The sequence below is a fragment of the Otolemur garnettii genome, unplaced genomic scaffold, assembly GCF_000181295.1.
Source record: "Otolemur garnettii isolate 467f Iridium unplaced genomic scaffold, OtoGar3 scaffold00191, whole genome shotgun sequence".
In the NCBI taxonomy this organism is placed as follows: domain Eukaryota; kingdom Metazoa; phylum Chordata; class Mammalia; order Primates; family Galagidae; genus Otolemur; species Otolemur garnettii.
The window spans coordinates 2,921,294-2,934,054 of record NW_003852586.1 but is presented as its reverse complement, the minus strand read 5'-3'; the positions used below and the strand labels follow the sequence as shown (position 1 = coordinate 2,934,054).

The 12,761-nt window shown below is 36.6% G+C and overlaps 1 protein-coding gene across 1 annotated transcript in view; it reads left to right on the top strand.

Annotated features, from left to right (window-relative positions):
• The first annotated feature begins 249 nt into the window (after positions 1–249).
• Positions 250–12,761, top strand: part of STAP1 (signal transducing adaptor family member 1) — a 34,537-nt gene continuing 22,025 nt past the window's right edge. Inside the window, 2 exon segments of the mRNA XM_003800971.3 lie at positions 250–369; positions 8,471–8,542. Coding sequence (XP_003801019.1) covers positions 250–369; positions 8,471–8,542 — 192 coding nt within the window.

Here is a 12,761-nt window from a genome sequence, read left to right as displayed (position 1 = left end):
TGCAGTTTACTCAGAGATTATCCCCTAGAAGTTGGTCTATGCCAGTTCTTTCTTCCTTAACAAAAAAGTGAAGAACAAATGTGTATGTGTTTGTGTGTGTGTGTGTTTCCTGTTGGGGGTAGTGCTGGTGGTTAAAAAGCAAGTTGGGACTTCCTCTTTGAACAGTTGTCTTTTCCTCTCACACAAGGGAGATTTCTTTTTGTTTGAAAGTGGATATAGTTAAAACCAAACCACATACCAAAGAGAGGTATGATGGCTAAGAAACCCCCGAAACCAGCCCCTCGCAGGATCTTCCAGGAAAGGTTAAAGATTACTGCTCTGCCCTTGTACTTCGAAGGTTTTTTATTAGTCAAGCGGTCAGGATATCAGGTGAGTCTATAGATGATAATGTTAAACCTAAAACTTCTGTCTTAATATAAAATTGATCTCATAGTAAAGTGATGTTTCTGTTGGAATTAAACCCTCTTCCTTGAGCTCAGAAAAATAATTCCAATTTTTCATAATTTAAATGTAAAATATGGCTCAAGCATATATATACATGCATGTAAATAACATTAGGTTCTAATATTAAGTAATTAAAATAAAAATTCAATACAATAAATTTTCCAATAATTTATTAAAACACTACAGAATATTTTGGCTTAGGAGATACATTATTTCTTACATTTTCTCTACCATTTACTACTAAACTTCGATGATGATCTGTACCATTAAGAAAAATATTATTATTATTGAAATTATACATTTGCTCCTATTCTGTCATTTAAAGGTAATGATTAAGTCATAATAATGCTAAACTTTTGCAAAAATTGTTTAAAGATAAAATTTATACTGTTTATCATTATGTATAGTCATACAACATAAATAACTAAAAACATTATTCAAGATAATGGCTTTAAGAGATAATATTTAGGGTGCAATTGTGAGTATTAAGTACACTAAGCTACAGAAATACATTTGCTCTAAGAAAATCCACAAAGCATTGCACATATTTAACATGTAAAAATTAAAATCTATAGTTAGTTAAAATCATTGCTTTTAAAATAGTAATTGTGCTTAAGTTGAAATTAATGAAAGAAACTGAAATTGCTTGTTACTAGAGGAGAAAAGAAATCATTAACTCAGATCAAATTTTATTGAATTTTATATTGACAGAACCTAGAAAAATTATAAATGTTTTCTCAGAATACCATACAAATGTCTGATGATAATAAAATATTTTCTGAGGATTCATTAATACTAATTCATTAATACTAATATATTTGAACATATCTATAATAGAACCTTCGTATTTCCTATATATGTAATCACATAATTTATTATTTGTAAGTAAAGACATGGTAACTTGTATTGTTATAGGTGTTAAACATATATAAGTAATATTTTGTCATTTATATTATAATTTTTTAATTTATTTTGTGGGTAACTTCAATGTTATCAACACAGGTGGCCACATTATAACACTTTGCTAGGAAAGGAGAATTGAGAAAAGGAAATTTCTAATTTGTAATTTAAATTTTGTTATTCATTGAATGTCTTTCAAAGTATTTATAATAAAACTTTCTGATAGCAGGTTCTTTATAATGTTTCAAGAAGGCATGCCATTAGTATGGTTAGAAAGAACAAGAAAAAGACCATTATACAGCATCCTTTCTTAGGCAAATGTATTTCACTAGCTGGCTCACATAAAGAAAGAATGGGAGCTTTTTATCTGGGAAGAGAAATTAATAGGGAGTTTGCATTCTAAACTGGCTAATCCTAATCTAAATCATTTTTACTAGTTACATCAGTGAGAAAAGAGCAATGGGGAGTTAAGAGATAAAAATATCAGTCCGATTCTGGAATTTGGAGGATTCCTTTATATCTTCAAATCTGTTCCCCCTTTGTGAAATGATTTCTCTCTTGCATGACTGAATGTGCTGCTATGATGACCAAATGGACCATACGGTAACAGGGACATTCCTTTGAGGTGTGACATATGGTGGACATGGCACTAGGCTCTTAATGCTCTGTCACTCTCTTCCTTACAGTAACTCTTCTGGTAGAAATTATTTTGTCCACTTCATGAATGAGTGAGTTGTGGCTCACAGAGGTTATTTTCAAGATTCCTTGTCCGTTGATAGCCAAATTCATGTTCTAATTCTATTTGACTACAGGTTTCCAAAGGCTAGAAATGTCTAACCACTAGATATTTTATCACAGTGAGCTTATCAGCAAGCTCCGGAAACTTTCAAAATTATGTTTTAACTGAATGAAAATGAGACAGTGACCTTAAATTCTAAATGCAAGGTCATCTAATGATTATGAAGCTAGCAATAAATTCACAAGTCTTATTTTAGTACCTTTTCTGACTTTAGTGCTTTAACACAACTGATTGCTTTACCAAAAAAAAAAAAAAAAAAAAAGGAAAAAAAGAAACCTGTGCTAAATATATTTTATCCAAAGATATATCCTTCAAAACTAATTTTATTTTTTATTTTTTCTCCAAGGCTATCTTTGCTCTCAACTCAGTGCCTTTATACTTGTTTCTTCCCCCATTTAATAAAATCTCCTAAGTTCTTTCTACAAATCTATAGGCTTGCTTACCTGTAAACCTTTTTTCCCTGATTAAATTCCACCCAATATTCATATCACAATACTGTGACTGAATGCCTTTGTAAATTTTCTCAGGAGCACAAATATATGTATGTGTGTACATACAAAAGGAAGTCAGTAAGCCTTAACTGACTAGTTGTCACATGAGTTTTTCCTATCTCTGGCAGGTTAATATTGTACTGAGGCTAATTAGGATGAACAGTGGCAGATTTTGATTTCAGGGTTTTCTTTTGCTTTTCTTTCTTCTAAACATCATATAATCCAGACTCTGGACTAACCCTTAGAAGACATGCTCTGGTAAGACTTCAAAGAGAGTCAAGGTGCAGGAGTAATATGACCTACATGTGCGTCTCCGCCACGCCTGCCTTGTCCCTCAGCTCTAAAGTGCAGAACAGCCTGACCTGTTCCTGTCAGCTCAGAGACTGGCGCAGGCTGTGACAAAACAAAACAGTTCCAGGGACAAATGTGATTTGTGTGTTATTGAATTGCAGGCCAAAACTGAGAAAGTTCAAGTCTTTTTCAACAGAGTGAAAGACTCATCACTCCCATGGCTTTTCCAGAACCTCTGACCGATCTCAGGGCCACTGTATATCAGCAACTTCTCAACCCAAGTTTCTCAATGTAGTGTTTGTCATTTCATTTAAGAAAACATAAAAGTGTGATTTTATATAGGAATGACAATGGGTTTCATTATTCTGGTCTACAAAATATTCCCTCCTTTTTAAATGTAATTCCATTGAAAGAGATCTATTTTAGAGGTCCTCAGACTACCACCCTTACAGAGGCACACACAGATCCCCAAAGTTCCTGCCAATAATGTAAGGGATGAGGAAATGCTCTTTTTCTTTCTTTCTTTTGTTCTTTCTTTTCTTTTTTTAAGTAGGCCAAAGTATATTGAATACTTGCTATGTCCTAGATCCTATGTACTTTACAAACATTATTATTCCTTCATTTCTTCAACAACTCTTTGAGGCAGTAGCAGGCTGGTTTCCCTTGACAGTGCTTTCACAGAGGAAACACAATTATTATTATTTTATTATTATTATTATTCAGTAATTTTTAATATATTCACAAACGTGTACAACCATCACCACTATCTAGAGGATTTTTATTGTTTCATGCCTTAGATTTAGATCTTTTATCTACCTTGAATCAATTTTAGTGGGTGGAGAAATGTGAGGGTCCAGTTTCAGTGTTTTACCTGTGGATATCCAATTCTCCCTGTATGATTTATTGAACACAGATTCTTTCCCCCAGTGTATGTTCTTGTTTGGTTTATCAAAGATTAGGTGGCTGTAAGATGTTAGTTTCATTTCATGGTTTTCTATTCAGTTCCAGATGTCTATGTCTTTATTTTTGTGGCAATACCATGCTGCTTTGATCACTATGGCAGCAGTTCTCAACCTGTGGGTCATGACCCACAGGAACTGTATTAAAGGGTCGCAGCATTAGGAAGGTTGAGAACCATTGCACTATAGCCTTGTAGTACAGCCTAAAGTCTGGTAGGCTGATGCACCTGACTTTGTTTTTATTACTAAGAATTGCCTTGGCTATACGGGGTTTTTTCTAGTTCAATGCAAAACGAAGAATTATTTTTCCAAATCTTGAAAGTATGCTGTTGGCCTACTCTTTTTTTTTTTTTTTTCTGTTTTTGAGACAGAGTCTCACTATGTCACTCTCGGTAGAGTCCTGTGGTGTCACAGCTCACAGCAACCTCAAACTGTTGGGTTAAGTGATTGTCTTGCCACAGCCTCCCAAGTAGCTGGGACTAGAGGCATCTGCCCTACCCAGCTATTTTGTTGTTGTTGTTGCCACTGTTGTTTAGCAGGCCGGGGCTGGGTTTGAACCTGCCAGCACTGGTGGAAGTGGCTGGCACCCTAACCACTGAACTATGGGCGCTGAGCCCTACTCTTCTTTTTTAAATGCCCTTTTATTAGGCTTTTTCTTCCCTGAAGTTTGAAACCAGACATTGGAATCACACAAATAAAAACCAATTGATTGCTTTTATTATTGGTTAAGTCTATATGTGGTTTAGATTAAAGGCCAAAATCATGTTTACATTTTGCCCCAGACTTAGGTAGCCTTGAGCACCTTGACTTACTGACTCAGCTTGAAAGCCACAAGCCTGCAGCTCTTGGAGGCCTTTTGCCACATGGCAGGGAACAAGAGAAGAACACCCACTCTCTCCTCATGGATTGAGCTAAGAGAGGGCAGGGAAGGGCCAAGCTGCACATGCTGGCTCCCAAACTCACATATCAGATACTCAGTCCTGTCCTCTGAGAAGGGGACAAGTCACTCTAGCAGCACTGTCTTTCAGGACAGATTTCAGAGTGTAGGAAGAAAGAACAGGCAAAGGGCTATTTTGATAGCATAACATTTCACATCCTATATTTAACAAAAGGAAAGAAAAGACTTCTGATGGAATTGACATTAAGATGTGTTGTCCTGTTTTATTAAGCTACTTGACTCTGAGGTGTGTCAGGTATATACTGGGCATCAGGTTTCAGGCAGAGGAAGAACCTCTTTGCCCAGTTTTATAATTGCCCCCTTGGGGACCATCTACTGGCTGATCCTTTAGTCATATGTCCTTTAAGTTGTTCTTTTCTATAGCAATTCATTCTTGGTTCAGAAGGATCAGCCTATTTGTTAAATGTTTTAGCCAGGTCTCAATCACAGTGTAGGATAGACTAGAAAGAATTCAGGGTTTGGGTAAAGACACCTTTCCCCGCAACTGAGACTCTGCCCCTGAGGTAGCCTACTGCAGTACTACCACCAATCTGCTCAAGCCTCACTGTATGTGCCTGCCTGTGAAATATGACCTTTCTGTTCCTCTCACAAAAAGGTTGAGTCTATTTTTCTACACTTTGAACCTGGATTGGATCATGGGACATCCTTTTTAAAATGTTACAAAAGCAAAGGCTTAGGATATGCAATTACATTGGGTTTTGCTCGCTCTTTCTCCTGGGAATCCTGCCAGAATGTGAACAAGTATAGGCCAGCTGACCCTGTCATCTCTGCCCCTCACCCCCACCCCTGGCATTCTCAGCTAAGACCCAGACAACCCAGGGAGGCTGCTCTAGACCATTTGGCTACTGCCAAGTGCACCCAGAAAAACCATCAGCCAGCCAGAGTAGTGAGAAATATAGTAGAAAACATTCGCTGGTTTAGTCCTTTAAGTTGTAGGATGGCTTGTTATGTAGAAAAAGGTAGTTAATATGGCACTTTAGAAAGATAATAGTTTTATCATGAACATGAGGGAAAAAAAGGTGGTTGTGATTCAAAATGAATGAAACCTTGAGTTTCCTAGGAGCAGGGAAATAAAAGCAAGATTAGGTTATACTGAAGATGTGACAAATGTTTTACTGGCCAAATTAGGATACACAGTATGTCAATTTTTTTCCTTGAGAAAAAATGTTGTTCAGTCTGGAGACTAGTGGCATCATCATAGCTCACTGCAGCCTCAAACTCCTTGGCTCAAGTGATCCTCCTGCCTCAGCCTCCTAAGTTCCTGGGACTACCAATACATGCCACCATGCTGGCTATTTTCTTTTCATTTTTTTGTAGACAGTTGAGCCTGGTCTCCAGCTCCTGGCCTCAAATGATTTTTCCACCTTAGCCTCCCAAAGTACTAGGATTATACGTATGTCACTGCACCTGGCAAGTATGTCAATATTGAAGAGATACAAAGTATCATAAAATAAAGTAGATTCACATTTCCAAAAAAAAGAAAAAAAATTATGTAACTTTTTAAAATTAATCCTCAATATATAAATCATTATGGTTTAACAAACTGCAAATGTTTTAGCTTATTAAACTCTAAAGGAAGGAATAATCAACATGACTGAATATTGATATTCAATCAACTGATTGAATAATCAAACTGACTGAAATTTTTAAAATTTACTTTAGAAAGAGCTGGATATCAAGGTGAACAGATTTTAAATTTTAAACTCACTTGCCACTTTTGGTAATAGAGCCAATCTTCATAATTATTTAAACAGACTTTCACTTGGGTAAAATGAATGTCTGACTCAGTTATTTAAATATTTTAAACTTAAAAAGTTGTATTTCTAGGCTTGGCACCTGTAGCTCAGCCACATATAATGGAGCTGGTAGCTTCGAATCCAGCCCAGGCCTGCCAAAGAACAATGACAACTGCAACTAAAAGTAGCTGGGCATTGTGGCGGGTGCCTCTAGTCCCAGCTACTTCTCTGCAGCAAAAGAATCGCTTAAGCCCAAGTTTGAGGTTCCTGTTAGTTGTGACGCCATGGCACTATACCAAGGGCAACGTAGTGAGACTCTGTTTCAAAAAAAAAAAAAAGTTGTACTTCTATAGAGCCCATAATAATATAAATGCAGTAATGATTAAACATTTACCACATGAATGAAATTTGAGTTTCAAAGTTGAGCTTTGATGGTGTTAAATTTTTTATCATTATCAATTTGTCACATTTCCTTGATCTGTATAATATATTCAATTTACTGAACCCAAACTATGAGCCATGTATTCTCAGCTAAGTGCCTTCTATATGCTAGCTAATTCATTCATTTTTTTCCATCAGTCCTAGAAAGTAGGTATCATACGCTTTACCTATCTGGACCCTTAAAATGCACATGTTACATGTGCAAACTTCCACTGAAACTGCATAAAAAGTTTTAAATCAATGAGAAAGTTTTAGAGACACAAATCAAATTACAGACATGGGCTGCTTAATGGAGAGAATATGTTTTGAGAAATGTGTTGTTAGGCAGAAACACACCATCCAGATACTTAAACCTAGATGGTATAATTCATTACACACCAAGGCTATAAAGTATATATAGCCTGTAGTTCCCAGGCTACAAACCTGTACTGAACACTATGGGCAATTGTGACACCATGGTAAGTATTTGTGCATAAATACTGAAAAGGTATAGTAAAAAGCATAATAGATAAAAAATGGTATACTTGTACCATCAGAATTGTCATTGTATGAAGGTCTGACAATTAACAACTCACTAAGTTTTCATAACCTTGGTGCACAGCTATGTTTGTGTGGATATGTGGTGGTGTCTTGCTGAGGGGCATTCATTACTGTTGTGCATTTTTTGTGTGCTCTATGACAATAACTCTGATGGTCATTCCAGAAAAAGTGACCAAAATTGTTTTGAAGGGTGGACTAGGCACTGTCGTTGGTGCACAGCTTCCCAAGGGGAGTACTTTGAAGGCAACCGTAGTGATATTCGCCAGTGAGGCATGTAGCACTTTTTCTATGATGACCTCATGAACTTAAATGTCAGACCTCATATAGTAAATACCAGTTACATAGTTGTCTATTGTCATTGTAAGCATACTGTACATAACCATATGTGTTGCATTTTTATATGGCTGGCAGAGCGGTAGGTCTGTTCACATCAGCATCACCACAAACATGCAACTAATGCCTTATGCTATGTGATAGGAAATTTTCAGTTCCATTATAATCTTACAGGACCACTACAGCATATGTGGTCTGTCATTGACCAAAGCATCGTTCTAGGGGTCATGACTATGCATCGTTATCTCAAACATTATACTAAAATTAACTTGAGAAAAATTTAATTTGAGAATCAGCTTTTAAAGGCATCAGCAGTATCTGTGGATACAGCCCAGGTGTGGGAGTTGTCCTATCCTCTCAGAGTTTGCATTGTAACCTATAAAGACCATTTCTGTCATTAAAAAGAAATCGGTTATAAAGTTAAGTCATAAAAATTAGGTGAATCGCTGAAGACAAAGAAGAATCTTATATCATATAAGTAATTAACAAAGTTATAAAGGAAATAACAAAGGAAGACATTAACAGAAAAATAGTTGGATATATACTAATGAATAATGTTTATGATTTCTTTCCTACAGGAATATAAACAGTATTGGACAGAGTTGAGAGGAACTACACTTTTCTTTTATACTGACAAAAAAAGTACAATAGTAAGTAGTTAAACATGTTCCGCTGACTGAGATTTTCCCCAATATTTAGTCCATTTTCAATTTGGAATTTCTGCCATCCAAAAATAAAGGTGCTCTGTTAAAACCAATTCAGGTAAGAAAATTTAGATCTGGCTATCAATTATGATAACCAATGGTAAAATCTGGGCAACTCCAAAGGTATTAATTCACATTTTTTTACTTTGTATTCTTTTCTTTCTGATCCTAATAATTAAAACATAAAGAGCGAAAATTGTAACTAGATATTTGCACATAAATTGCTTGATACTGAGGGATAGCTTCAGTTTACCCCACTTTTTCCTTGCTGTAGTATGCAGTTATCCTCTGAAAGGAACAAATCATCTCCAGAGCCTTATAAGATACAAACTCACAATTAATTTTTTCTAAAAAGACAAAAACATAACCCCAAAGCATGACTTCTAAGAGCATAAGAATAACAATGAAGGAGATGCTGAGATTTACTTATTCACATTAATTTTGAATTCTGTGTTTCATTTTGTGTTCAAATAAGATGATGTATGCTATAGATACTAATAGCTTCTGCTCACTTACTACACAGCAGAAGTCAGCACAGCGCAGTGATGGGGAGTCTGGCTTCTTCATTCAGGTCAGCCAAGAGCTCATCCTGCCCCTGCCACTGTGAGTCATGGGACCAAGGCAGTACCTGAGCTGGTACCTAAGCTCTTTGCATCTCCACATACTGAACAGGGGACTGATAGAAAACAGCTGACATCTTAACTTGATGAGAGGGAAATTTGAGGAGCATTTAATAAAGGTTTAATGAATATCCCAAACAGATGACAGGGTGTAGGAAAGTCACAAAAGATAGTAGAGAACCCTGACGCCAATTACAGTATCCTCTTATTACACCTAGCAGTGAGAAGGAGGGGGAGAGCCTTCAGGGGAACTGTGTGTAGGTGACTGCCTGGAGAGGAGTGTGGTCTTTGAGGGACTAACTGCATAGGGTAGTAAGGGCTCAGCCTTGCTTTCCCCACTCTCCTGGTCTTCCAGTGCTCCCTGTGTTTCAGCCTCATAAGAGGTCAGAGGGTAAGGGAGCCCTTCAATGTTGCCCACCTGGGTCCCTCTCCTAGTGCAATGCTGGCTAGTAAAGGAAGAAAACTGAATTTAGATGAGCAAACAGAGGATCTCCAACATGCTCAGCCTTCAAATCTCTAAAATTCAGATGAAAACAGTAGCCTCTCTCATTAGGCTATCAAAATAATTAAATGAGATAGTACACGTAAGCTAGCACACAGTGGGCATTCAAGCGTTTTACATGCATTACCTTATTTAATTTTCACAACTTTGCAGAATGTGTACTATTTTAGTCCCCACTACATACCAATAGTCAAGTTTAAGGATTAAGAAATGGTACAAGATCAGAGAGCTGATGCAACCCAGGTCATGCTCCTGAGCCAACCTTCTTAATCACTGAGCATGAAGAGATTATTATAATGAAATGCTGCAGAACTACCCTCTGCCAATTCTGTTAACAGAGGACACAGCTCTTTGGGAACTCCTTTGTGTGAAGGTCTCTAGAGAAAGTCCTGAAAGACCAGGTGAGGATGAAGGACTGCAGGGATTTAGCCCACAGCATGGAAGGAAGAATTTAAGCTGCCTTTAAATATTGGAAAGGCTGTCAGAAAGTCATGTGAAAGAGTTGCTGAATTTGTTCAGTATTATTACAGAGAAAAGGGCCTGGGATCAATTGATGGAAAAGGGAGAAAAGCTGCCGGTGAACAGAGCTGCTTAGTGGGCTGAGCTCCCTGCTGTTAGAGGTGTCTGGTAGAGGACAGCCTGCAGGACATTCAGGCATCAGATGGTAGCTGAGTTAGATGACCTTTATGCCTCTTTATCACACTATATTAAAAGCACAAAGATAATGCTTTCTTTCCTCTAATCAATGGATCAGCTTGCTGTACTCTATCTAACTCTGCCACCTTTTCCTCTGCTGCTCTGTTGCTGCAAAACTCTCTGAATTTGATTTTAAACAACCCAACAGAAAACGATTCTTGTTTAAGGGGCAGCGCCTATGGCTCAAGAAGTAGGGTGTGGCTCCATATGCCGGAGGTGGTGGGTTCAAACCCAGCCCTGGCAAAAACTGCAAAAAAAAAAAGATTGTTTAATTTTAAATTATGTGTTCCTTCCCTTCTACCTCTTCTTCCTTTATTTCAAATTCATTTATTTATTTTTAAATTGACCCATAAAATGTTTTGAAGTACATATACTTTGTGAAATGGTTTGATTTGAAAATAAATAAGCCAACCCAAATTTACCCTCAATATTATCTATATAGAAATAGCTCAGGAAAAAATTTATTGATCTATTTTTAAGCCCTTCCTTATTCTGAAGAATAACATAGACTTATAAGAATACAATAAAATAAGTTATATTAGACATAATTGAGAAGAAAATAAAAAGACTTAAGTCAAGAATGTGGCTGGGTGTGGTGGCTCATGCCTGTAATTCAAGCACTCTGGGAGGCCAAGGCAGATGGACAGCTTGAGCTCACGGGTTCAAGACCAGCCTGAGTAAAAAGTGAGACCCATCTTTAATAAAAATAGAAAAACTGAGGCAAGATGATAGCTTGAGCCCAAGAGTTGCAGGTTGCTGTGAGCTATGATGCTACGGCACTCTGCCCAGAGCTTGAGACTCTGTCTCAAAAAATAAAAAATAAAAGAATGTGACTAATATAGAAAAATTATATATATATGTACACACACACACATATATTTGTACAAGCACACTTGTGTAGATATATATGCATGTGTGTATACAATACTATACCACACTTACTGCAGGGGATTCTTTCTAATATCAGAGGGCAGGTCTGGCTTATTGCATACAGATCAGTCCATATGGACCAACTGCTCACAAGAAATACTTTTATTATACTTGGATAAGATAGGCATTTTTAAAAAATATCCTCATAACCAGTGATGTTATGTCCTCATATTTAAAAAATATCCTCATAACCAGTGATGTGCAGTAGATGTCAAATAATAGCTTTCTGGGAAAATGTACATATGACTATATGTACATAAACTTTAAAAAATATTATTGAGATAAAGAATGTATAGCACACAATTTCGAAAATTTTTTTTATAAGACAAAATATTGCTCTGTCACCTTTAGTAGAGTGCCATGGCTACAGCCACCTCAAACTTCTGTGCTCAAGTGATCCTCCTGCCTCAGCCTCCTGAGTAGCTGGGACTATAGGTATTCACCATCATACCCAGATAATTTTTCCATTTTTTGTACAGAGGGGGTCTTGCTCTTGCTCAGGTTGGTCTTGAACTCTTGACCTTAAGTAAGCCTCCCATTTTAGCCTACCAGAGTGGTAGGTATGAATCACTGTACCCAGCCCACAATGTTCTTTATCATAACTTCCATCTAGCCTATAGCCAATTGATTTTCACAAAACATGTTCCTTGATTTTTCCTTGATTTTTCATTGGTAGTCAACTGTCATTACAATTATGAGTTGACAAATAGAGTTGTATTCCAATCTACTATTTCCCTAATAAATTTATTATCAGTAATATATTTAACATGAATGTTGGCTGATATTTTCATTTACATTAATGAGTAAAAGAAAAGTAAACTGATGTTATGTATGTCAGAACTTCTTGTGTTCTTAAAATCAATGACATGGGCAAATTCTTTATGGAGTTAGAAAATAGTTTTTGAATGCTGGAAGGATATTTTGTTAATTTTTGTTCTATTTGCAGTGAAACATCTTCAAATACGACAAACTTTGAAGTTTCATCTACATTATCAACCTTTTTTCCTTTTCTTTTCTAAGTCTACACCTTGGGCAACAATTTGTAGACCCTGGGCCAAATGTGACCTGAGGCCTGATTTTGTTTAGTTTTTGAGCTAAAAATGGTTTCTTTCATTTTTTAAGTGCTGTAAAGAAAATAACAAAAATAAAGAAGAATTTTCATGGGACACTGTATGTCTCTCTAAGCATTTATTATTTGGCCTTTTGCAGAAAAAAGTGCAGCCCCTGGGGCAATCAAAAACAAAACAAAAAACAAAACAAAAACAATGAGCCCTGATTTGTAAGGTCACCAATCTCCATGATGTAAATACTCCCACCATGGCTGATTTCCCACTATAAATGTGGCCTCACTGATTACTGATTATGGAGTTGGAAAGAAAATCACAGTGGCCCACCATTATCTGGGATTTTCATGACA